Below are 24,843 nucleotides of genomic sequence, written 5' to 3'. Positions count from 1 at the left end.
AAAATTGAGAATATTAATCAAACTTTTATTAAATTTTGTTTCAATGCATAAATCCTTGCTCATGTCATTAATTGAAAAAAAAAATAGTTTTCTTACTGCTCTTTTTATTCATTGCCTAAATTCTTATTCGTGCCATGCATTAATTAAAATACAAGTTTGGGCCCTTGTTTTGATCATAGGTAGGTGTATGTCTCATGCTTACATGGTGTTGAACCGATCATATGTGTGTGTGTATATATATGGAGAGGCAGACGATACTCTTCAATCATTCAAAACAGTAAATCACCAAACACATCTCTTTTTTGCACTTTCAAAACACTATGAATACTTCCTTCTTTTCTTTATTTGTTCCGATCCTACTTTTCGTTTTTATCGCTCTTTTTAAGAAATCAAAGAAACCAAACCATGTAAAAGCTCCTGCACCAAGTGGTGCATGGCCCATCATCGGCCATCTTCACCTTCTCGGTGGCAAGGAACACCTTCTCTACCGAACCTTAGGAAAAATGGCTGACCACTATGGTCCAGCCATGTCGCTACGACTTGGGAGCAGTGAAGCATTTGTGGTGAGCAGTTTTGAGGTGGCTAAAGATTGTTTTACTGTGAACGACAAAGCCTTGGCTTCACGTCCTATGACTGCAGCCGCAAAGCACATGGGTTACAATTTTGCTGTTTTCGGGTTTGCGCCTTATAGCGCTTTCTGGCGTGAGATGCGTAAAATCGCAACCATCGAGCTTCTTTCTAACCGGCGGCTTCAGATGCTCAAGCACGTTCGTGTTTCTGAGATCTCAATGGGTAACTAAACAAAAAAAAAACATGTCTAAACGCATATATAACAATAATTATCGATATTGTTAATTGTGATACGATGAGATATTGTCACATGCAGGTGTGAAAGATTTGTATTCCTTGTGGGTCAAGAAAGGTGGTACAGAACCAGTAATGGTTGATCTAAAGAGCTGGTTAGAGGACATGACTCTGAACATGATCGTGAGAATGGTGGCCGGAAAACGATACTTTGGAGGTGGTGGCTCACAATCCTCGGAGGATACTGAAGAGGCAATGCAATGCAAAAAGGCCATCGCAAAGTTCTTTCATCTCATCGGTATATTCACTGTGTCCGATGCTTTTCCGAGACTAGGGTGGTTTGATTTGCAAGGACATGAGAAGGAGATGAAGCAAACGGGAAGCGAATTAGATGTGATCCTTGAAAGATGGATTGAAAACCATCGACAACAACGCCAAGTTTCAGGAACGAAAGAGAATGATTCAGACTTCATCGACGTTATGTTGTCGCTTGCAGAACAAGGCAAACTCTCGCATCTTCAATATGATGCAAATACTAGCATCAAATCTACCTGCCTGGTATACCTTTATCTACACAAATCTTGATGTTTTTTAGATGAGCTAGATATAAATTAAATACCTAACCAAATTAGGATTTTAACCCAAAAATTACTGTTTAAATTATAAAATTGGTTATATAAACAAGTTTTAACTAGATGTTAGGCGGGAATACGTAACTGGATCATATTTAATTTTAAGAAATCACTTACAACCTGAAATGTGATATGGCGAATTATGATTAGATGATATTTGTCTCTTTTAATGATAAATATAAATTTTGTAATCAGGCACTGATTCTTGGAGGAAGTGACACTTCAGCATCAACTCTCACATGGGCCATTTCTCTTCTTCTTAACAACAAAGAAATGTTAAAGAAAGCGCAAGATGAGATAGACCTCCACGTTGGCACAGACAAGAACGTCGAAGATTCAGACATAGAGAATTTGGTGTATCTTCAAGCGATTATCAAAGAAACATTGAGATTGTATCCAGCTGGTCCTCTGTTAGGCCCTCGAGAGGCGATGGAAGATTGCAGAGTCGCAGGTTACAACGTTCCTTGCGGCACAAGACTGATAGTGAACGTATGGAAAATCCAAAGAGATCCGAAAGTGTATACGGAACCAAACGAGTTTAGACCAGAGAGGTTTATAACAGGAGAAGCAAAAGAGTTTGATGTGAGAGGGCAAAACTTTGAGCTGATGCCATTTGGTTCAGGAAGAAGATCATGCCCAGGCTCTTCATTGGCCATGCAAGTGCTTCATTTAGGTCTTGCTCGTTTCCTTCATTCTTTTGAAGCGAAAACTGTATTGGATCTGCCTGTTGACATGAGTGAGAGCCCTGGCTTAACCATTCCTAAAGCTACGCCTCTTGAGGTTCTGATCAGTCCACGTCTTAACGAAGAGCTTTTTGTGTGATTAACTATTCCAGGAGCATACAACTTCAATACGGTTATTGAAGGTACATTTTGATGTGTGTGTGTGTTTTTGAATAAAACCTACGTTTGTTGTTTTCCTATTTAAAATAAACTAAATTCGGACCTGACATTCGTGTGGGGTACGTTTTAGTATAATATTCATATTTCGAACTCAAACCAGTCTCATATTCGGTTTGGTTTTAATTCGGTTTAGACAAAACGAATGATCAGATTTGTTTTTGTTATCATTTATCAGAAGTAAAGACAACTACATAAAAAATGAGAGAAAGTAGACATATCTATTTCGAAACAGGGGAATCCGTCAAGTCCCATACTCGTCAAGAATTTTCCATCTAATAGTCATTCCCGTTTAAATAATTTATTCGTTTCGGAATGTATATTTTAGTCTAATACATCTTCTTCTTAATTTTTTTAGTCTAATACATCTTCAAGAAAGGTTATTCAATTACTCTATCGAAAGTAATAAACTTAAGCAAAAAAGATTAGTGCGAATATGATCTCTTAAAAACCAAACCTGCAAGCATATGAGAAACTTACTAAACATTCCAATAAAGCATTCTTAAGTAAGAGTTATTTTATTTCCAAAAACTGTCAGTATTAAAAAGAAAAAGAAAAAAAGCAATCAAATGAATTGCCTACATTCGAATACGGCGGCGGCGGCGGCGGCTGCGCAGAGAACGCTTGCCTTTCACTGAACTCGAGCAGGCGAAATTTATTTTATGTGCATGTGGTACGGTATTCAAGATGTATGTGCTTGTGGTACGTTATTTGTTTTTTCCTCTTCATCCTTTCCGGGTAAAACCAAGAAAATTTTATATCACATATAAAATCACTGAATAAAACAACCAATAAGAATCCATGTCGAAGTAGAGAAAATGGATTGTGTGAACAGGAAACAAAATAAAGAACCCCAAAATCAGAAAATTTATTTTCACATGTAAATGAAAAATAAAATATTGTCAGCATTAATCAAACCAGAACATTAAACAGAAACAATTACCATTAAAAGATATATTGACTGAAAAAATCAACACAAACCTTTATGTCCATCTCTGTTACGGACACAGTTAAAGCACTCTGCACTCTCATTGTTGAAGTTGACAAATACAAAATCCCTCGATCTTCCAATTTCTCTATCTTCAATGACTTAAATTGTACAATAATTAAAATAGGAAACTTTATTTCATCTCCAGATACCCAAAATATTACAAAACTTTTACTCAGCTATACCAAATATATCAACCAAAACAGCTGAAGATTCTTGAACAATGGCTTACCATCTACTACTTCGGTCATGTTCGTTTCATAATCGGCTGCGATTTTAAAATCGCGGGATGTTGCTCGTTTAGCAATCGCGCGACTAATCGTCATTTAAAAAATCGCATCGCTAATTTTTCATGCGATCAAAAATTTCAGTCGTGGCGATTGATCGCGCGACTAATCGCAGGATCCTGCGACAGTCAAACGAACAACTTTCAGTCGCAACGAACAGCACCTTCCCCGAAGTGAGCTAAAGCATCCCTCAAACACTGGTCATCAGTTACCCATGACAGACCTGGACAAATTACCTTCATCACTCCGGTCGTCCTGAGACTTGGACAGTTTCTTGTTTCTGTTATCACTTACAACATAAGGCCTACTTCTTGTCCACACACAGTTTATTACTCATCAATTTCTCTAATATACTCTAACTCTATAACAACAAAAAGAGTAACATTTGTATACCTAGCGTTTGATCTAGCTAGCTCTATATGTAGAATTGACGTTAGCACGGCTTGTAGGTGAGTCAAGATTTTGCGGAGATGATGTTTAAACATGGGTTTGTTCATTGTGTTACCCACACGACGCCAATTCGATTGTTCGTCCAGATCCTTGTAAAAAGAACACATGTGGATCATTAAGTCGCGGCAACAAAGAAGATGTATCAGAGCTACATATGTATGCATCACAGTATTTCTCCGAAATCTCAGAGCTTCTCAGAAGATTTCCGCGTGTAATCCTTATGATGTTGAAAACAAACGACAGTCTCCTGTCGATTAACAATGAAATGGTGCAAGGATCACCCGATTCGTTATTGAGGGAAGTATCTTCGGAAGCAGTTTTAGAGGCAAATATGACTCAAAAGAAATCATTGATGAAATTTCTCAAGGTATGGCTTGAAGAATTCTCAGTTTCTTCACTACTCATCAGCCTTTTTAAGTTACAGTAATCGTTGTATGAAACAAGCTTGCACGGTCACAGTCGTCCCCGTTTTGTCGAGGCAGCTTGACAAGAGTTAATTATGGTGACGGATGATAGTGTATTTTTAGTTATTTGTGTTTTAATTTAGATTTTCTATGTTTTAAGACATTTACTTTTATTTTAGTTATTATTATGAATTCAGTATTATAAAATCATATCTAAGTTTCAATATTTTTGAATATAATATTATAATATTTCTAAACCCAAGTAGATAAAGTTGGTCCAGAATTGGTCAATATAAATGGTCGAAAATCATTCAGAAATGTTCAAAAAAGTTCGGCCATTTTATTTTTCAAAATGACCACTTATACTCGTCAGTAATTTTCGATTTTTTTTTTGACAAATCCAATTTGCGACCCGCGCCTTTTGACGACTTGCTTACGTGGTGTTGAACCGATCATATGTGTATGTGTATATATAAAGAGACATACGATACTATTGAATCATTCAAAACAAGAAATCACCAAACACACATTATCTCTTTTGCACTTTTAAAACATTATGGATACATCCCTCTTTTCTTTATTTGTTCCAATCCTTGTTTTAGTTTTTATCGCTCTTTTTAAGAAATCAAAGAAACCAAAACATGTGAAAGCTCCTGCCCCAAGTGGTGCATGGCCCATCATCGGTCATCTTCACCTTCTCAGTGGCAAGGAACAGCTTCTTTACCGAACCTTGGGAAAAATGGCTGACCACTACGGTCCAGCCATGTCGCTACGACTCGGGAGCAGTGAAACATTTGTTGTGAGCAGTTTTGAGGTGGCTAAAGAATGTTTTACTGTGAACGACAAAGCCTTGGCTTCACGTCCTATGTCTGCAGCCGCAAAGCACATGGGTTACAATTTTGCTGTTTTCGGGTTTGCGCCCTATGGCGCTTTCTGGCGCGAGATGCGTAAAATCGCAACCATCGAGCTACTTTCTAACCGGCGGCTTCAGATGCTCAAGCACGTTCGTGTTTCTGAGATCGCAATGGGTAATTTTTTAAAAAACATGTCTAAACGCATATATAACAATAATTATCGATATTGTTAATTGTGATACGATGAGATATTGTCTCATGCAGGTGTGAAAGATTTGTATTCCTTGTGGGTCAAGAAAGGTGGTGCAGAACCAGTAATGGTTGATCTACAGAGCTGGTTAGAGGACATCTCTCTGAACATGATGGTGAGAATGGTGGCCGGAAAGCGATACTTTGGAGGCGGCGGCTCTTTATCCTCGGAAGATACCGAAGAGGCAAGGCAATGCAGAAAGGGCGTCGCAAATTTCTTTCACCTCGTCGGTATATTCACCGTGTCCGATGCTTTTCCGAAACTAGGGTGGTTTGATTTGCAAGGACATGAGAAGGAGATGAAGCAAACAGGAAGAGAATTAGATGTGATCCTTGAAAGATGGATTGAAAACCATCGACAACAACGCAAAGTTTCAGGAACGAAACATAATGATTCAGACTTCATCGACGTTATGTTGTCGCTTGCGGAACAAGGCAAACTCTCGCATCTTCAATATGATGCAAATACTAGCATCAAATCTACCTGCCTGGTACATATTTATCTACACAAGTCTTGATGTTTTTTAGATGAACTAAGATATAATTCCTAACCAAATTAACTAGGATTTGAACCCAAAAATTATTGTTTTCTAAAATATAAAGTTGGTTATATAAACAAGTTTTAACTAGATATGTTAGGTGGAAAGACGTAATTGGAACATATTAAATTTTTAAGAAATCACTTGCAACCTAAAATGTGATGTGGCCAATTAATGTTCATGATTAGATGATATTTGTCATATAATGATAATAAATTGAATAATCAGGCAATGATTCTTGGAGGAACTGAGACTTCACCAGCAACCCTTACATGGGCCATTTCTCTTCTTCTAAACAATAAAGAAATGTTAAAGAAAGCACAAGAAGAGATAGACATCCACGTCGGCAGAGACAGGAACGTCGAAGATTCAGACATAGAGAATTTGGTGTATCTTCAAGCGATTATCAAAGAAACATTGAGATTGTATCCAGCTGGTCCTCTCTTAGGCCATCGAGAGGCGATGGAAGATTGCACGGTCGCTGGTTACAACGTTCCTTGCGGCACAAGAATGTTAGTGAATGTATGGAAAATCCAAAGAGATCCGAAAGTTTATATGGAGCCAGACGAATTTCGACCAGAGAGGTTTATAACAGGAGAAGCAAAAGAGTTTGATGTTAGAGGACAAAACTTTGAGCTGATGCCATTTGGTTCGGGAAGAAGATCATGCCCAGGCGCTTCATTGGCTATGCAAGTGCTTCATTTAGGTCTTGCTCGTTTCCTTCATTCATTTGAAGTGAAAACTGTTATGGATATGCCTGTTGATATGAGTGAGAGCCCTGGCTTAACCATTCCTAAAGGCACGCCTCTTGAGGTTCTGATCAGTCCACGTCTTAAGGAAGAACTTTTTGTGTGATCACTGTTCCAGAAACATAATACTTCAATATGATTATCCAGGTGCACTTTGATTTGTTTTTTTATTATTTTATTTAATAAAACCTATGTTTTTTTTTTTTATGTATAAATAAAACCTATGTTTGTTGTTTCCCTCTTTAAAATAAATGTATGCAGTTATAAAGAGTCATCTTGTCTTTATTTCATTAATCAGATTGTTTCTTAATCTTACTGCATATTTAATTATAAACAAATAAAAATGTAAATTAACAGAAGGGAATATTTTGGGAAAAAGAGAAAAAAAGAAAAAAAAAACAGAAACGGAAGAAAATAATCATTCTAGGCATCCAATTTTCCAGGAAACCCCGAGAGAGGGGAAGAAGAAACTGACGAAGACGAAGACGAACCCTTGAAAATTCGCTCTTCACAATTTCCGAATCAAACCAATCTAATTTCGCGTCGAGCATCCGATTCTCCGTTGCTCGAAACCTCTTGATCTATCTATTTTTTTTGTGCGATGCATTGAGCCGTGAAAAGAGAGATGTTTTGTCGAAACGTCTCGGTGAGGCGGAAGAAGAAATCTGGTTCGGTTCCGGTTTATCTGAATGTTTACGATCTTACCCCAATGAATGTTTATGGTTACTGGCTCGGAATTGGGATCTATCACTCTGGTCTTGAAGGTAAATTGTTTTATATCTTCTTTGTTTTTTCTCGATTCTGGGTTTGATTGTTCTTGGGTTTGTTACACCTTTATCCCCTAATACACTGAGAAACATGAGACAATATTAGGGGATAAAGGTCAATGCTTTGGTCAATTTTGTTGGATTGTAACATTGATTGGTAATTTTGGGGAATGTAGCTGAGAAAAGATGATTAATCCCTTCTCTGTATTGTTTTGCTTGGTTTGGTTTTATTGCAAAGTTTGGTTGGTGGATGAAAAATATGTATTGTTAAGAGTAGACTTGCTTTGGGTCCTCCTGGAATCCGACTTAGAGACTAAATGTGTTTTGATGATAAGAACTTAAGTGAACAGTTTTGTGGGCGTTGTTTGCTTGGTTTTAACAATGAATCAATCACGCCATAACTTGTGGTTAATCGAAAAATCCGATATTGAATGTTCTTTCTTGGTTTTGGCTATTCATTGTTTGTAGTTCATGGGGTTGAATATGGATACGGGGCACACGAGCATTCGAGCTCGGGAATCTTTGAAGTTGAGCCAAAGAAGTGTCCTGGTTTCACATTCAGGAAATCGATTCTTGTGGGTGAAACAGAGATGAGGGCTAAAGAAGTTAGAACCTTTATGGAGAAATTATCAGAAGAGTATCAGGGAAACAAGTACCATCTCATTACAAGGAACTGCAACCATTTCTGCAACCATGTTTGTTTGAAACTAACTCAAAACTCAATCCCTAGTTGGGTCAACCGTCTTGCTCGCTTAGGTATTCCAAACTTCCACATCAATATAATGAATCAGAATGTTTCAGGGGATCAAATTAGTAATGTACATTGGTTTCTTATGAACCTTAAGGTTTCCTCTGCAACTGTGTGTTGCCGGCTTGCTTGAACGAGGCTAAAGTGAAGCGGGTAGGAAAAGACGGGAAGCTCTTGGAAGGAGAAAGTAAGAAGAAGAGAAAGAAGAAGAAAGCGAGAAGCCGATCAGGTCCTTTATCTTCGTCTTCTTCAAATTCAAGATTAGATAATAATCCTACACATAACAGATCAAAATCAACGGGTAATCCTCCTCTTTCTTCTTCTCCATCTTGTCCAATGAGACCTCGAGTTCTTTGTGTTGCATCTGGAGCTCAAGATCAGAAGCCTCCAAGCGTAAGCGTCAAGACGTGATTAATTTTCATTGTTTAAAAGCTGCTAATTATACATGTTTATGAATGCGAGGGTGGTGCTTGTGCTTTGTTCTCAAGTTATATTAATATCCTCCATTTTTAATCCGTTTGGTTTTAATTTACGTATAGGACAAATCATGAATATCTGTAAATACTAAATAGAGTGAATTCAACATTTGTATTTTGTTTGTTATGTATTGATGTAAAGTTTTGAAAATTGTACCAATTAATTGTTTGAATATCAGCAAATCGAAGTAAAATAGCTCAATATTTTGGAAACAGTAAGTGTTCTTTTTTTTTTTTTTTTTTTTTTTTGGTCAAACACAGTAAGTGTTCTAAGAACATCTCCACCAGTGTTTCTCATGGAGAAACTTAATATTAAAATAATACTTAAAAAAATAAAAAGTAGGAGAGAAGGGAAGAAGAGTTTCACTTGATAAATGTTTCTCAACTAATATTGCCATTTGTCAACCAATTATTAATTTAGTTATTAAAATTTAATTAAAATATAATGGGAAAAATGTCAAAAAAAAAATGCGCCAACTTTCAAATTTGGGACGATTAAAACATTAACTCTCAAAATATCACTTTAATCACAAAGTTTCTGTTGACTTTTCCATAAATAGCTAAGTTTTCGTTGATCTGGCCAAATTAGGCATCACGTTAAGTCTCCGTTAGAACGACGCTTACGCTGTCAACTTGCCGTTTACAGTCTCCGTGTAACCAAAACGACATCATTTCCCTAAAACAAAAACGTCGTCGTTTTAGTCAGAGAATGAATGTCAAAATCCCCAAATCGATTTTATTCGATCCCTAACCCTAAAAAAAAAAATCAAATTCTCTCGATCTCTTGCTTATTGATCCCGATGGCGAAGACGCGTGGAGGAAATTGGAATCCTCGCCGGTCGCGGAGGCAGCTAACTATGGTAGAGGAAGAAGGCAGAGCAAACGATCGAGAACCTTAGACGATTGAGATCCCAGAAGAATCAGAGACAATTCCAAACCCGTCGGAGAGTGAGGTAGTGTCGATACCCTCGGAGAAGAGCACAATAGAAGCAGAGAATGAGACAGTTCCCCAACCTCAACAGAAACAGAAACGTGGAGAAAATTGGTGCCCTCGTCGGTCGAGGAGGCTGCTGGCTATGGTAGAGGAAGAAGGCAGATTAAACGATCCAGAACCTGAAACGATTGAGATCCCAGAAGAGACGGATACAAACGATTGAGAACCTGAAACGTTGTTGTTTTGGTTAAACAAAAACTGTAAACGGTAAGTTAACATGGTCAACATTGTTCTAACGGGGACTTAACGTGATGCTTAATTTGGCCAGGTCAACGAAAACTTAGCTATTTATGGAAAAGTCAACATAAACTTTGTGATTAAAGTGACATTTTGATATTTCATGCTTTAATCGTCCCAAATTTGAAAGGTGGCGTATTTTTCGACATTTTTTCCAAAATATAATATATAATTAAAATAATAATTTTTTTTTTTGAGATACTAACAATACTGTCTCCCGATGGAGATGGTCTAAAAGCATGTGCAGGGGAAGGTTCTGTCAAAGTCTCTCGAAATATATTATTATAATATACATAAATTAGTTTAATTATATAATTAAATTTTAAGTAATAATTTTTTTTTAAAACAATTACATTCTGCCATGCATGACATAAGTCTCTCAAGAGGTTTTCAAAAGTTCTCATATGAAAATTCATGCTCATATCTCTCTCTTACTTTTTATTATTTTTATTTTTTATATTATTGAGAACACTGGTAAGAACCTCCCAGTACATAGGGGTGTCAAAATGGGTTAATACCCATGGGTTACCCGAACCCGCCCATGATTTTAGTGGGTTTGGGTAGAATTTTTTTACCCATATATATAAATGGATTTTAGTGGGTTACCTTATTAGGGTTATGGGTTTAATGGGTAAAACCCATTAGGGTCATGGGTTACCCATGGGTTTCATAACCAAAACTAAAAAGTAAAATTTATATATATCTATATTGATATATTATGTAAAATTTATATAAATATATGTAAAATATCTTCTTTTCTTTACAACTATATATGTAAAATATCTAAAATAACTATTAAAGTTTACATTTTACCTAAAAATAAAAGTAAAAAGTAAAATATATGTACTAGATTTTTTTAATTTATTATTTAAAAACTTTTGTTGGTTTACAATTTTATGTTATTTTTTTTGGATTTTTATTATTTATATATTTTATTATACATATATATGGGTACTCATATAACCCATTAATCCAATAGATTTCTAAAATAATGGGTTTGGGTATGTAAATTTAACTCATATAAATATATGGATCAGGTCAAATCCGTCCATTAAACACTGGAACCCATATGGGTTTGGGTCAGGTCGGGTCGGGTTACCCGACACCCCTACCAGTACACATGCTCTAAACTTCTAATTGATTCGTAAGCCAGTTTCGTCGATCTAGATCTAGTCCCAAATTTCCACAAGAAAGTTTTTGTTAAAAAAAATAAAAATTAATGATATTTATTTTATTTTTATTACAGAACCTGGAAATGGCATTATTCCTAGTTTTGAGTTTTGACCTATTCAAAACCACTCACTATAAATACCTGTCAAAGTATACTCTGCCGCAGCTACAACTAATTCCTCCTAGAACCCTAATTCACCGTTTCTATGTGATTAAGCTCACATACATAAGATCGCTTCTATTTCTCCCTTTTCGTTTTAAGATTCCAATCTCTTTTGCCTTCAAAAACTCGAAAGTGTTGATTTTTATTTCATTATCGTTCTGAAACTATTGTCTCTGCCGTTTTGATTCGATACGACTTAAGTGGATGCTTTTGTTAGTCCTTAGGCTCAGATTTTGGTTATTTCTTAGAATCAGGTTTAAAAGTTCTTGTTTTCGATTTGAAGCGTTATGGAAATCCCAATGATGACTGATTATGAAAAAAATGTTAAAAGTAGTGACTGATATCTTTTGATGAAGTTTTTAGCTCTGAGGGATTTAATTTGCTCTTTGTTTTCTTTTAACGATCCGTTGTTTGACATTGGTTAGTTTGGTGAGTTTTTGTTTTTGCTTGATTTGAAGCATATTAATGCACACGGCCTTAGCCACATCCCAATGATGAATGATATGAAGAAAAAAAATGTTAAAAGTAGTGACTGATTATACCTTGATTACTAATCAATTCTGAGGGATTCATTCAGCTAAGGCTTTTATAACTTCAATTCTCTTATATGTTATCTTTGTTTTACTTAACACTCTATGTGCCCTGTGATGACTGATAAAATATTTATGGTTAAAAGTAGTGTCTGATATCTTATTGATGAATATTTCAAATCTGAGGGCTTAATTTTTTTTTAATAAAAGTAGTGACTGATAGCTTATGCAAAATCTTGTTTTCATTCTTGATCATCCTAAATGCCAGCTTCTGCAGTGAAGTGCAATGTCGTAAAGGTCTCTTTCGTGAGCAAGTAAAATCCCACCGGCGGAAGAAATCTCTCTGCATTGCACTTCATCTGCAGAAGCTGGCGATTTTAGTCAATTGGAGTGAATTTTGGGCCTGTGTCTTCAATGTATTATGCTCTTTTGTTTTTCCCTGGTGTGCTTGACCAAGATGAATTTTTGACTCTACTGGTTCACAATTTTGATAGAACGGTTGGATTAAATGGAAAACACAGCGACATCAGCTTATTTACATAACCAACCTAATGAAAAAAAAAAACCAAAAATGTTAGTTTGTCAAACCTCACCAAATCATCTATTGAAAGATTTCCTTTGCCTTTTTTAAAACTCCTATTTCAGGATTGAAATATACAAAGCTTATTAGCAGTACTTCTTGGACCCATGTGTTTGATATTTTTTGGGGTTGAGATAATGAGATCTCTTCAAGCGTGTTTCTTCCTTCCAAAGTCCAAAAGAATGTGTGTGAAACGTAGACTTTCTAAAAGGTTACCTCTGTGTGCCCGTTTACCTCCGGAGAATCTTTTTCTTCTTTCTCTCTAGACGTGCTTTGCTTTGCATATGAGAGGATGAATCAGAATGAAGGTGACGCCCTTGTAGATTCCATCAAAGCAAAGTTAGACTTTTTGTCATCTCTTTCAACCAAATGCTGTATATACAAGGTACCTAATAAGCTCCGTAGACTCAATCCTGATGCATATACGCCTCGGCTTGTGTCTTTTGGCCCGCTACATCGTGGTAAAGAAGAGCTTCAAGCTATGGAAGATCATAAATACAGGTATTTGCAGAGTTTTATCCCTAGAACAAACTCTAGTCTAGAGGACCTTGTTAGAGTTGCTAGGACTTGGGAACAAAATGCTCGCAGCTGTTACGCAGAAGATGTGAAACTTAATAGCGATGAGTTTGTTATGATGTTAGTTGTAGATGGTAGCTTCCTGGTTGAACTTCTTTTGAGGTCTCATTATCCTCGGCTTAGAGGCGAGAATGATCGGATATTTGGGAATTCAATGATTATCACTGACGTGTGCCGTGACATGATTTTGATCGAAAATCAGTTACCCTTTTTCGTTCTAAAGGAGATATTTCTTCTCTTGTTTATATACTACCAACAAGGAACACCTTCAATCACACAGCTAGCGCAACGCCACTTCAGTTATTTCTTGAGCCGCATTGATGATGAGAAGTTTATTTCAGAGCCAGAACATTTTGTTGATCTTCTGAGGTCTTGTTATCTGCCACAGCTTCCAATTAGATTGGAATACACTACATTGAAAGTGGACAATGCACCTGAAGCAACAGAACTTCACACTGCTGGAGTTAGGTTCAAGCCAGCAGAGAGCACTAGTTGTTTACTTGACATTAGTTTTGCTGATGGAGTACTGAAGATTCCAACCATTGTCGTCGATGATCTCACGGAGTCCCTCTACAGAAACATCATTGTGTATGAACAATGTCATTGCTCAAATAAGAACTTCCTCCACTACACCACACTGCTCGGTTGCTTCATTAAATCCCCTACAGATGCTGACTTGCTCATCCGCAGTGGGATCATCGTGAACCATCTGGGGAACTCAGTAGATGTTTCGAAGTTGTTCAATAGCATCAGCAAAGAGGTTATCTATGACAGAAGATTCTACTTTTCGACACTCTCTGAGAACCTTCAAGCTTACTGCAACACACCATGGAATAGGTGGAAGGCAATTCTGAGACGTGACTACTTCCACAATCCTTGGTCAGTTGCTTCTGTTTTTGCAGCTTTACTTCTTCTCCTTCTCACTTTCATTCAGGCTGTATGCTCTATCTTGGCTTTGTAAGTCTATTGGGACATCACTTGGTCAATAAAACTAAACATCTGTCTTTTGAATATATATATATAATTGTAGTATCTTAATGTGTCAAAATTATCTTTGGTTTCACAATTTTCCATGACATGGCACTGCTTAAGAAGTGACACTACCAACAGTTGCAGGCAAAATATGCAGACAACAACTTACATAGAAACTATATCTTAAGAGACTAAAAAATGATGTTTGAAACTAGGATTTGTCAGCTGATGTAAGTGCTGAAACCAGAGATATGTGCTGACACGCTCAGGAGATGTTAATGTTGCCTGCTACTCTCTTAAACTGTCAAATGCTTTTATAAAGACACGAATTCCTTGTCAGCTTGAACGAATGCAAGTAGTAGTGTGTGTTTTATAGAGGCTACAGATATCATAATCAGTGATATCATCACAATTATCTCAAAGAACGAAGAGAATAACTCACATTGATTGATTTCAAACATGATCATGACAAAATAATGTTTTGTAATCTGGCAAAGTAATTAGAAAAGAACATCTATTTGTTTCTTGGACATGATGGAAAATATGTGTCATCGTCACGGACATGTGAGCAATAAAGCTTGCTCTAGGTCTAGGGTCAACCACGTCTCCACGAGCAGCAAGTACCAACACTTGTAAATCATTAAGAGCCACTGCGACATTTGGTTCTACCAAAATCTTACAACAGTAAAATTTCGAGTAAGACTGTCGAACTTGGGGAACGTGACCTATAAAAATTGAATTTGGGCCTTAGGCCGAAACATGAAGCCTAGAAAATTATGTTATCACATAAAAAGCCCAATGAAGAAGACTGGACTAGGGTTTCATCGTTTAGCTTCTTAAAAAGGTTGGTCGCCTCTTCTTCGTACTTTTTGCCTCGCTGAGCAGCTGCGAATCTCACGACTTCAAAATGGTAAGTCTCTCTCGCTCTCTCTCTCTCTCAAATTTTCATCTTTGTTTCTATCGTTCATTCGTTTCGCCTGTTTGAATTGTTTAAAGAGTTTGTTTGTTAGTGATTTTGATTTCTGTTGGGAAAAATGAAAATTTAACAGCCGTCGCACAAGTCGTTTATGATCAAGAAGAAGCTGGCGAAAAAGATGAGACAGAACAGGCCTATTCCTCACTGGATTCGTCTTCGTACCGACAACACCATCAGGTTCGACTAATTTGGTTTTGCTTTTCTACTGTTTATTCCCGATCTATCATTCTGAAAATGATTTCATTGTTTGTTTGTTTATTTCAGGTACAATGCCAAGCGCAGGCACTGGCGTAGAACCAAGCTCGGATTCTAAGTGTTGAGCCTTCTAAAAGAGTCTTCTTTATCTGTTTGGTTTAGCATTTCCTCAAGTTTTTAAGTTATGACATTTTCATATTTCTGTAAGACTTTTACTCTATTATGATTGATGTTACCAACTTTTCTTCCTATTAAGAGTTTTTTCTGAACATTTGTGTAATTTGACTTCCATGTCACATTCTCGCAACTTAGAACCTGGTTAGGGTCGTTGTTCAAAAAAAAAAAAAAACCTGGTTAGGGTTTAATCATCCCAGTTATAGGCTTGTGTCTGATAAGTGTGTTCATTGATGTTCCTTGGTACCTCTTACTTGCGTAGAATGTCTTGTTATTTAGTTATACGAGTGTTTATCTTGTTTGGTTCAGATAATGTGATAGTAGCTCTGCTTATTTTTTAGTGATATTAGCAGACAATGTGAAATTTTAATTGATATTAGAAAGATATCTACACCAAACACGATCCGTCCGAGCAAGTTTCATCGTAATATCAATTACAATGTAACAACAATTACAACCGTAACAAGTAAAATTCTTCTATAACTCGATGGGGGTCTCCCAATACAACAGGGCCTGTCAAACACAATCAAATCAAAAGGTTCCTCGAAAATTGTCTAGCAATTGTAGTGTGATGCTAGCTTATTAATTTAGCCATCTGGTTTCAATCAAGATAAAGAAGACGCTAAAAGGGTAAATAAAACTTTGTTTCTTATTGTCATCTACTGAGATGGGAGGCTCAGCTTACGTTATGGTATGAGTCGATGATCGCATCAGCAAGGTACTCACATTTCGCCAGAGACAATCCGGCCAATGATATCCTCCCGTCTTTAGTCATGTACACATGCCATTTGTCCGTCATGTTATCGCTCTGCTCGTTACCAAATGAAAAACAAACACAAACTTCAAACCCCAAGTCTAAAGCAAAGCCAAAGATATCTGAGTAGTAATCACATTTTGGGCATACCTGAGCTTTGTTTAGCCCGGTAAAAGAGAACATGCCAATTTGCTTCAGGATGAAGGACCAGTCCTTCCCGCTCTTGTCTTTTGAAACAAGGCTATCATACAACTTTTGTCTCACCGTCTTTATTCTTCCTGCCATCATTTCCATCTCTGCTTTCCATTCACTGAACATTGTTGCATCACCCACGACATTGGCAACAATTCTCGCCCCATGAACTGGTGGGTTCGAGTACATAGGCCGAGCAATCCTTTTCAATTGGCTCTTGACCCTGAAAGAAAGTGGTGTTACTGGTAAAGGTTCCATAAACCATGTAGCTAGATATGAGACTCCAGGATCACTTGCAATAGGCTCATGATAAGAAAATTTAGAGTAAGTTTTTACCTTGTAGCAGCATCAGCTGATGAGCACACGACATTGATTGCCCCAATTCTTTCTGCATAAAGACCTAAATTTTTACTATATGACTGAGCAACAAAAAACTCCATTCCCCGCTCAGCAAACAATCTCACAGATGCTGCATCTTCATCAAGGCTTCCACTAGCAAAGCCCTAGAAAATAGGTGCATGTAGCATTACATAATATGGTTTCGCTTACTTCTCTCGGAAACACGATATTCAGAAATGTAGAAATGGGATACCTGGTATGCAACATCAAAAAATGGGATGTGGTTCTTTTCCTGAATGACATCAGCAATTTTTACCCATTGTTCTGGGGTTGGGTCAATTCCAGTTGGGTTGTGAGCACATCCATGAAGCAAAATGAAAGATCCTTCTGGAGCTTCCTGTACAATTTACATAACAGAAAGTCAAGAAAAAACCATCATGATCCATCAGAGTTTCTCTGATATTATTACATCCGGACAGTAGAATTGCAAACAAGTACTCAATTTGGCATCACATAAATGAAATTCAGTTTGTTGATGCATAGATAAAGCAATGTCGTTCAGGGACAAACAAACCTTTATATCTGCTATCATTCCCTCAAAATCCAAACCAATTGTCTTGGGATCATAGTAGCGGTATTCAGACCATGGAACTTTGGCATCATTGAAGATATTCTTGTGATTACCTGAAGTGGTAGTTTGTCAGTAAATACAGGCGGTTCAATATGAACGCGAAATAACCCAAAAAAAAGTTTGTGGTCAAAGCAATACCCCAGGTTGGTGATGATATCACAACTTTTGCTCCAGGAAAATAACGCTCTATAAGAGCCGCAGCTAATCGCAACGACCCTGTTCCCGAAAGACCCTGAATTGTTGCCACCTGATGATTTAGAGCCAATGCAATTGAATTAGCTCAGAAACAGGAACATCATGAGACAACATTTCAATAACGTGATGAACACAAGATCCAGACATACTCTTTGTTCCTTAATAACAGGATGACCAGCTCCAAATAGCAACTCGGCAGTAGCCTTGTTGAATGCTGCCAACCCCTCAATTGGAAGATACTGCAGTTTCCATCCATGTGAGGTAAAATTTAGTGAAACTCTGATGATGTAATCGCTTGCACACAATTTCAAATAAACTAAGTTACCTCTTTGTTATCTCCTCTCTCCAACATCAAATTCTCTGCCTATAAACGAAAAGTAATGAGATTAACTATCACTTAATCTGTCAAAGAAAATCAGTAATCTGACAAAATCAAGAAAGAACACACAGTGACATGACAGGTTCAAACCTTTTTAACAACATTAAGCACATAAGGCTGGAGTTCCTCAGTACGATAAGCCCCGACACCAAGATTGAGTTTCATCTCGTTAGTGTCAGCTTTGAATGCTTCACTGACTCCAAGAATAGGGTCAGGTGGAGCCATAGTTATACCCTCGAAACGAGAAGGCTTGACTGCAACCGTCATAGTCACTCTGCTAAAAGACTGAAACCAAAACTCAAATTTTCAGATACAAACTACAATTATCAGACTAACAATAACAATATCTGATAGATCATCTAGCTCTAAAATGTTAATTCAAAACAGTTGATAAGGTTCAGACTCGAGCAATAACAAAGTAAAGAGAGTACCTTTGCTTTTAGGAACGGGTTCGAACTGGAAGTTCCAAGCTTTAGCTTATCCTGTTCCAAGTTTAATCGAAAACAAAAGCAGGATTTATGAATAAACTGATGCGTAATTCATTGCACAGCCGATTCTAGAGCGGGAACAGTACCTTGTTAATCTCGCGCGGTAATAGAGGTGTTGAACCGAGAGATAACATTGACGAAGCCATTATTAAGCTGCACAGATCTCAAATCAGTGAACTAGTACGAGGATAAACAAATTCCAAATTAAGACAGTCATGTGACGCTGTGATCCACAAAAGATGATCAAACGACGAGACTTATGAGTATTTTACCGGAGCTGATTTGTCACCTGGAATTGGTTAGAATCGTGCGGTTTCGAAAACGATCAGGTCGAGAGAGATTGAAGAAAAGATCAAGGATTCACCGAGAGAGAGACACGACGATGTCTACGATGTTGTTCTAGGCTTGTCTTGATAGGGGTAAATTAGTCATTGGCTTATGTTTTAAAATTCTATAGGCCTACAAAGAAAGTTCTAAGAGTGGATGGATTATGGATACTGATTGGTGGTTGATGCAACAATTGAAAGAGATAGTATCCTATACTATTATTTGGGGAGTACACTTTATAAGATACCCTTAACTAACCTTCCCTTTTGTAAGAATTTACTTAAGAATGCCATTACAAAAATCTTCTTTTAGAACAAATTTCATTCAATTTATTAAGGATAAACAAGTAAAATACTAATTCATATCATTTAATTAATTTAATTAAATTATAAAACGAAAATCTGTTATTTTTTTTTTAAAATGACCAATCAAAATGAACATATAAGATTTGATATCTAACTTACCATATTAATTTGTTATTAATCATTAAACTTCACCTCTCAACTTTATATGATTATATTATCATATTATCTACATAATAAATAAAAATGTAAATTTTTTTCTGCATATGCCAAGATTTGAATTTTTAAAAACGCATATAAATTGTTCAATCTATAAAGGAAACAATTAAACGGGTCAAAAATTAAGACTTGAGTAATATATTTTTTTCACACAAAAATAAAGTCAACAAAAATTCCGACTGAGCAACATGTCAGAATTTGAATATTTATATTCGATTTCATACATTTATTTTTTTGAAATGTATAATTTTATATACTACAATAAAAATTTAAATATTTTAATTTGCAACATTTAAAATAAGTTTTACTTGATATTTTTAGAGAATAAATTTCAAAAAGTTAATAATAAATTTCAAAAAATCATCAATACTTAATAGTTCAAAAAGTTAAAAATTATAAATTCTCTAATTTGATTATTTTGTAAAATATTTATAATAGATAGCGGGTTAAATATAATATATTATATGATTAAATGAGTTTTGATCCTTATAACTATTTGAATAGTTATATTTAATTTCATATAATTTGTTTTTTGAAATTCATAATTTTATAAACTACAAAAAAAATTAAAGATTTTAATTTGGAATATTAAAAATAGTGTAGAACATTTAAATATGGTTTGACACCTCTAAATATTTGAAAATTTGATTCCGAAATCAATTTTAGAATTAACGAATAAGAGATTGTGCACGCAATATTTTAAAATGAAATATTGAGATTCTAAAATAAAAATATAGACTCCACGCACGGGTTGATTTTGGTATGATTATATACTAAATATATGTTTATAACATATTCGATTATGCGAATAATTGGTAAATTCCATAATTATAAATCTCAAACAAATTCTGTAATTAGATTAGCTCAAACAAATCTCTATTTCAACAACCAAAGAATTATGAATTGAAAAAGAATTTTCTAAATTAATTCAAAATAATACCTAATTTTCTTAATTAATTCAAAATAATCTATGTTTTATATGCGATTTATTTATGATATTTTAATTTTTGATCTAACTGAAATATATGCAATCCTATTTTGTGGTTGTTAACATATATTAACTCATTGTTCAAAAAATATTATTTTTAAAAAATAAAATTATTTTCCGTTTTCATATCTTAAAAAAAAATTATCCATAATTGAGTATTATAGAAAAAAATCTATATTTATTCTAATATTGTATATAGGGACTGACAACAAAATTAATATTTTTTCACTTACTATTATAATATATTAAAACTTAGTTCTAATATATATATTATATAAATTTTATAATAAATAAAATTCAACCCGTACTTTAGTACGGGTGATGATCTAGTTTGTTAAATATTGGATAGTTACTTGGTGTAAAAAAATGATAACTCAATTTACAAGTACAATAATGAGAAGTGAATACCCCTTGGGAACTTTTGTCCTCACAATATTTTACCCCCCAAATTAAATTACTCAAGCAATCAGAGATTAAACTGTAAAATTCAAAAAAGAAGCAAAAAAAAATATTTTCTTTAAGAAGACGATGGTATTAACCGGAGAGTCCCTCCTAGCTCTACCGGAACCAACGGAACAAGTGAGTGAAGAACATCGGTTATCAACGGTCGATAACTCGGTTCTGGTTGTACGCAAAGCACTGCCACCGCTGCTACCTGAACAAAAATCATTTCCGGTTTGATTTATGATTTAACTGACGATAATGCAATCAATGGGATTTTAAAGCATATACCAAAGAAAAAATGATGCAAACCTGGTATAAGTGCTTATGATCCATTGTATCTTTGATAACCGGATCCACGATTTTCGGAAGCTTTGATCTATCTGTAAGTTGAGGCATTGCCTGCAAAGTTTTCGAAACGGTACACTCATTAACCAATGAATCATGTACTAATGGCAGTAACGTCAACACAAACCAGACTTACCCAAGTGACAAGAGATTGGCACTGAACCGAACTCAATTTCTCAACCGGCCGTCTTCCTAGCAAAAGTTCAAGTAGAACCACCCCAAACGCGTAAACATCACTCTTATCGGTCAATTTTCCTGTGGAACATACAAATGACATAAAAATGTTTCAATGAAACAAATAAACTCAATAAACAAGTTTAGCGACCCAACAACTACCATCTCTAATCAAATAATGATTCTTATGTGATTAGTTGAAATTTTACATCAACAAACAAAATGATTTGATTTAGAACAACAATTTTTAGACGTAATGAAAGAAACTTAATGTTATGGGGTCTCATGATTATGACTATCAAACTATGTGCTATAACTCTAAAGACTTGACAACGATTCAAAGTCGACCAAAATAGAGGGACATGTGAATATTTTACCATCTAGTAGATATTCTGGAGCAACATAACCAAGTGTCCCTGATAGTTTAATGTTGTTCTTGCCTTGAGTCCCCACCATTACCGCAAGACCGAAATCCGAAATCTGAATGTTGTATCGTAAGAGATGGAACAAAAGACAAATGAATAAAATGATTCTTGAATTGAATCAGCGAAACAAGAACCAAGATTTAACTACACAAATCTTGTTCGGTTAGCCCTGCTTCGGTCTAGGATACAATAAATTCAGAACGGAATCATCATCAATGAGTTAAGTTATTTACCTTGGCGTTGAAGGAAGAATCAAGGAGAATATTTGACGACTTAATATCTCTGTGGATAACCGGAGGACGACAACGCTCGTGGAGATACTCAACAGCTCTGTTTCCAAACCAACAAAAGAAAACGGTTTACATAAACCGAAATTAATTAACCGGTAGAGAGGAATGTTAAATGTGGGCACTTGAGTGTACCTTGCTGTATCAAGAGCAATCTTCATCCGCATGTGCCACGTTAAAGCCGATCCCCGAGAAGGTCCTTAACCATTAATGATGCAAACAATAAATTTTATAGAACAAAAATTATTTATTTCATGTGGTCACATGATTTGTTTTATCTCCGTTATACTATAGTAATTTAACTTATGATCTATGACAAGATGATGAGAAGGTGGAAGAAGATGTTTTGAGCTTTTTTTACCGTGTAACTGTGCATCCAAGGATCCATTTTCCATCAGCTCGTAGACGATAAAACTCGAGCTGATTTCATTTCCATATCCAAACAATGAGATTATGTTCGGGTGGTGAATCTTGCTCAACAAATCAACTTCGTTCTGAGATCCAGATGATAGAATCAGATTCTTGAATAGAATAAAGAATCCGGAAAAAATAAAACTGATTAGGACTTGGCTATTTTTTGGTACCTGAAATTCTCGTTTTGCTTCTTGACAAACGTTTTCGATCTTTTTGACTGCTGCTAGAGTGTTGTTGTTGCCTAAACAGGCCTTGTAAACATCTCCGAATCCGCCTCGTCCTACCAGATTACTGTCTTTGAAACCGCCTGTTGCTTTCTCTAGTGTCTTGTAATCGAAGGACTGCACAAAACCCTTCTTGGATAATGATATCCCACTCTCACCGTCTTCCACATCAAACCATTTAGATATCAAAACAGAGAGAACAGTGATGAAACTGATAAAGCATCCAAATACAGAATCGTGTTACAAATGTAAAGTTTTGCAGATTTCTCATTCTTGATTTTAAGATGATTATTACCTGAGTTCTTGTTGTTCTCGGGAGATTTCTTAGACCAATAAACCCAAAAGCATAAACAAAATAGAAGTATTAGTCCTAGAGAAGATGAGGTGATTATGAGAGCGATTAGAAGTTTCTTGTGTGCATCTAACTTGTGTTCTTGGCCTTTACCCATTTGGATCCCTGAAATCAAGAAATCAAGAAAGCTAATCAATTTGAATAACTGATAAGAAGATACGTAGAAGATAGGCAATCCACTCACTATGAAGCTCAAAAATAGCATTTACGTTTATAATTAAAAATCAGATTTTCATTGGTTTACGAAAAAAAAAAAAAAAAAACATTAGCATGGAATGGATAGAGAAAGAGAGAGATACCTGGAGAGAAGGAAGCCATGGAAGTGTAAACAGGAGAAAGAGAAGGCTGTGAAGCAGGTGAGGTAAAAGCAGAAACACTAATGATGAATTCAAGAACAGAGACCTTAAGAATAAGAAGAAGATGAAGAATCTTTCTCATTTCTCTAACAATACTTCCGATTTTGATTCACTCTCCAGACTCTTTGGGATTTTTAAAGGTGAAAGAGAGAGATTTTATAAGAGCAGAGTGAGAATGCGAGATTGTTCTTCCAAGATTTATCTCTCTCTAATGGATATCTCTTTCATGAAATTTGTTTCCTTTTTTCTTGTCTGCATAAAGGAGGGAAGCATAAAGTGGTTTTTTAAAAGTCGAAATCATTCTCTCTAACTTCTTTATCATCAAATCAACATGTGAGAGGGTTTGAATGTGATAGTGAACAAAAAAACTATTAAATTCTTACTAACCAAAAACAGTTCAAAGTGATCAATGTATGAATTCTTACAATTTAAATTAGAACAATTTATTACGAAATAATTTGTAACCTACTATATTATTTACTCATCATTTACATTGGGCCACTACTATAACTTCTTAAAAATTAAATTTAGAGTGGTCAAGTTAAAGGCAGTGAATGGTGACAAGGTAATCGCGGATTTCAAAAAAAAAAATGAAAACCACACGTAATACACCAATCAACATGTCTTCTACAAATTTGCGTTTTTATTTTATTTTTAAAAGAGAGTGTTTGCGTTTTTCGAAACAGGGTAAAACCTGTTGGGCCGCTTTTTAAAGTTAGAACATTTCTTTACCATGTGGTTCAACGAAATACGCTATTGGTTATACACATTATTATTTTTCTATTTTTTAATTATTAAAAACATTTATATATGTGTAATATTTTTACCTTAAACACATATACATTTTCTCTGGTCAACATCTTTTCACTCATGAAATTTCAAGTAATAGTATATGATTGGATTTTTAAATAATTTAGTAGTAATTATGTCAAAAAAAATTAATATTTTAATTTAAATCGGTTTGCATATTTAAGATTCATAAATATATGAAAATGTTTCTTTACTACCACAAAACAATCACTAATTTATCATTATATTTATTCTAACATATTTATCTATAATCGGTAATGCGTACCGCTTGTTACTTTTTTACTATTAAAACATTTACTGTGAACCGCAAATAGTTTTTTTACCAATCAAACTTTATTGCATACCGCTTATTTTGTACAAACCGCACTTGTCCCGCAAATATGTTTCTCCCGCACGTACCGCTGTTGAACCGTACCGCACTATAAAACCGCTTTTCCCGCACAACTAAATACGCTGTTACCATTCGGATCCAAAATACGACTCTGTAAAACTCGAAGAGTTTACTCAACTGACAGCAAAAGTTGACCAGTTGTGTCAAACCGACAGAAATAAGAAGACTTTCCGTTTTGTTTTTTTCTCTTTGGTCAATTATGTTATCAATAAAATATCTTCTTGCTAATATATTTTAATTCTAGCAAATAATCATCTTAGGATTCGCGAGAATGGGATCTAACTAATTCTATGCAGCATTTGCAATTAGTAAGGGGTCCCTTTAATTATACTTTTAGGAAAATCAACGGCACTAGCATAAAGTAATAGTAACAAACTAAACGCAACGACGGTTG

The 24,843-nt window shown here is 35.5% G+C and overlaps 7 protein-coding genes across 8 annotated transcripts; 5 read left to right on the top strand and 2 right to left on the bottom strand.

The window, feature by feature from the left end:
* The first annotated feature begins 102 nt into the window (after positions 1 to 102).
* Positions 103 to 2,357, top strand: LOC9303340 (cytochrome P450 82C4). The gene is made up of 3 exons (XM_002869258.2): positions 103 to 792; positions 887 to 1,362; positions 1,632 to 2,357. Exons 1-3 carry the CDS (start codon positions 321 to 323, stop codon positions 2,256 to 2,258), a joined length of 1,575 nt encoding a protein of 524 aa, XP_002869304.1. The 5' UTR covers positions 103 to 320; the 3' UTR covers positions 2,259 to 2,357.
* A 2,555-nt stretch (positions 2,358 to 4,912) lies between these two features.
* On the top strand, positions 4,913 to 7,063 carry LOC9305373 (cytochrome P450 82C2). The gene is made up of 3 exons (XM_002869256.2): positions 4,913 to 5,492; positions 5,583 to 6,058; positions 6,335 to 7,063. The coding sequence occupies exons 1-3, from the start codon at positions 5,021 to 5,023 to the stop codon at positions 6,959 to 6,961; spliced, it is 1,575 nt and encodes a 524-aa protein (XP_002869302.1). The 5' UTR covers positions 4,913 to 5,020; the 3' UTR covers positions 6,962 to 7,063.
* A 185-nt stretch (positions 7,064 to 7,248) lies between these two features.
* On the top strand, positions 7,249 to 9,019 carry LOC9305372 (deSI-like protein At4g17486). Its single transcript, XM_021017160.1, has 3 exons — positions 7,249 to 7,619; positions 8,091 to 8,378; positions 8,468 to 9,019. Exons 1-3 carry the CDS (start codon positions 7,481 to 7,483, stop codon positions 8,779 to 8,781), a joined length of 741 nt encoding a protein of 246 aa, XP_020872819.1. The 5' UTR covers positions 7,249 to 7,480; the 3' UTR covers positions 8,782 to 9,019.
* A 2,361-nt stretch (positions 9,020 to 11,380) lies between these two features.
* On the top strand, positions 11,381 to 14,165 carry LOC110226247 (UPF0481 protein At3g47200). The gene has a single exon (XM_021017159.1). The coding sequence runs from the start codon at positions 12,813 to 12,815 to the stop codon at positions 14,055 to 14,057; it is 1,245 nt and encodes a 414-aa protein (XP_020872818.1). The 5' UTR covers positions 11,381 to 12,812; the 3' UTR covers positions 14,058 to 14,165.
* Positions 14,166 to 14,872: 707 nt separating this feature from the next.
* Positions 14,873 to 15,510, top strand: LOC9303339 (60S ribosomal protein L39-1). The gene is made up of 3 exons (XM_002869254.2): positions 14,873 to 14,978; positions 15,118 to 15,221; positions 15,309 to 15,510. Exons 1-3 carry the CDS (start codon positions 14,976 to 14,978, stop codon positions 15,355 to 15,357), a joined length of 156 nt encoding a protein of 51 aa, XP_002869300.1. The 5' UTR covers positions 14,873 to 14,975; the 3' UTR covers positions 15,358 to 15,510.
* Positions 15,511 to 15,802: 292 nt separating this feature from the next.
* On the bottom strand, positions 15,803 to 18,847 carry LOC9305371 (aspartate aminotransferase, chloroplastic). 2 transcript variants are annotated; one of them, XM_021017157.1, is made up of 13 exons: positions 18,681 to 18,847; positions 18,478 to 18,544; positions 18,335 to 18,385; positions 17,994 to 18,188; positions 17,850 to 17,888; positions 17,674 to 17,763; positions 17,468 to 17,576; positions 17,273 to 17,382; positions 16,952 to 17,095; positions 16,696 to 16,862; positions 16,318 to 16,582; positions 16,099 to 16,221; positions 15,803 to 15,926 (listed from the first exon to the last, which is right to left on the bottom strand). In XM_021017157.1, the coding sequence occupies exons 2-13, from the start codon at positions 18,535 to 18,537 to the stop codon at positions 15,891 to 15,893; spliced, it is 1,389 nt and encodes a 462-aa protein (XP_020872816.1). In that variant the 5' UTR covers positions 18,538 to 18,544; positions 18,681 to 18,847; the 3' UTR covers positions 15,803 to 15,890. The 2 variants fall into 2 exon arrangements, with proteins under 2 accessions (XP_020872816.1, XP_020872815.1); XM_021017156.1 differs by having other exon boundaries at positions 18,664 to 18,846.
* Positions 18,848 to 20,557: 1,710 nt separating this feature from the next.
* LOC110226969 (probable receptor-like protein kinase At1g80640) lies at positions 20,558 to 23,596 on the bottom strand. Its single transcript, XM_021020051.1, has 10 exons — positions 23,192 to 23,596; positions 22,836 to 22,997; positions 22,487 to 22,701; positions 22,264 to 22,396; positions 22,038 to 22,101; positions 21,849 to 21,945; positions 21,568 to 21,670; positions 21,153 to 21,271; positions 20,981 to 21,070; positions 20,558 to 20,882 (listed from the first exon to the last, which is right to left on the bottom strand). The coding sequence occupies exons 1-10, from the start codon at positions 23,328 to 23,330 to the stop codon at positions 20,745 to 20,747; spliced, it is 1,260 nt and encodes a 419-aa protein (XP_020875710.1). The 5' UTR covers positions 23,331 to 23,596; the 3' UTR covers positions 20,558 to 20,744.
* Positions 23,597 to 24,843: the final 1,247 nt, after the last annotated feature.

The sequence above is a fragment of the Arabidopsis lyrata genome (genome assembly GCF_000004255.2).
Source record: "Arabidopsis lyrata subsp. lyrata unplaced genomic scaffold ARALYscaffold_7, whole genome shotgun sequence".
NCBI classification, from domain to species: domain Eukaryota; kingdom Viridiplantae; phylum Streptophyta; class Magnoliopsida; order Brassicales; family Brassicaceae; genus Arabidopsis; species Arabidopsis lyrata.
This window is presented reverse-complemented; position numbering and strand designations above follow the sequence as displayed.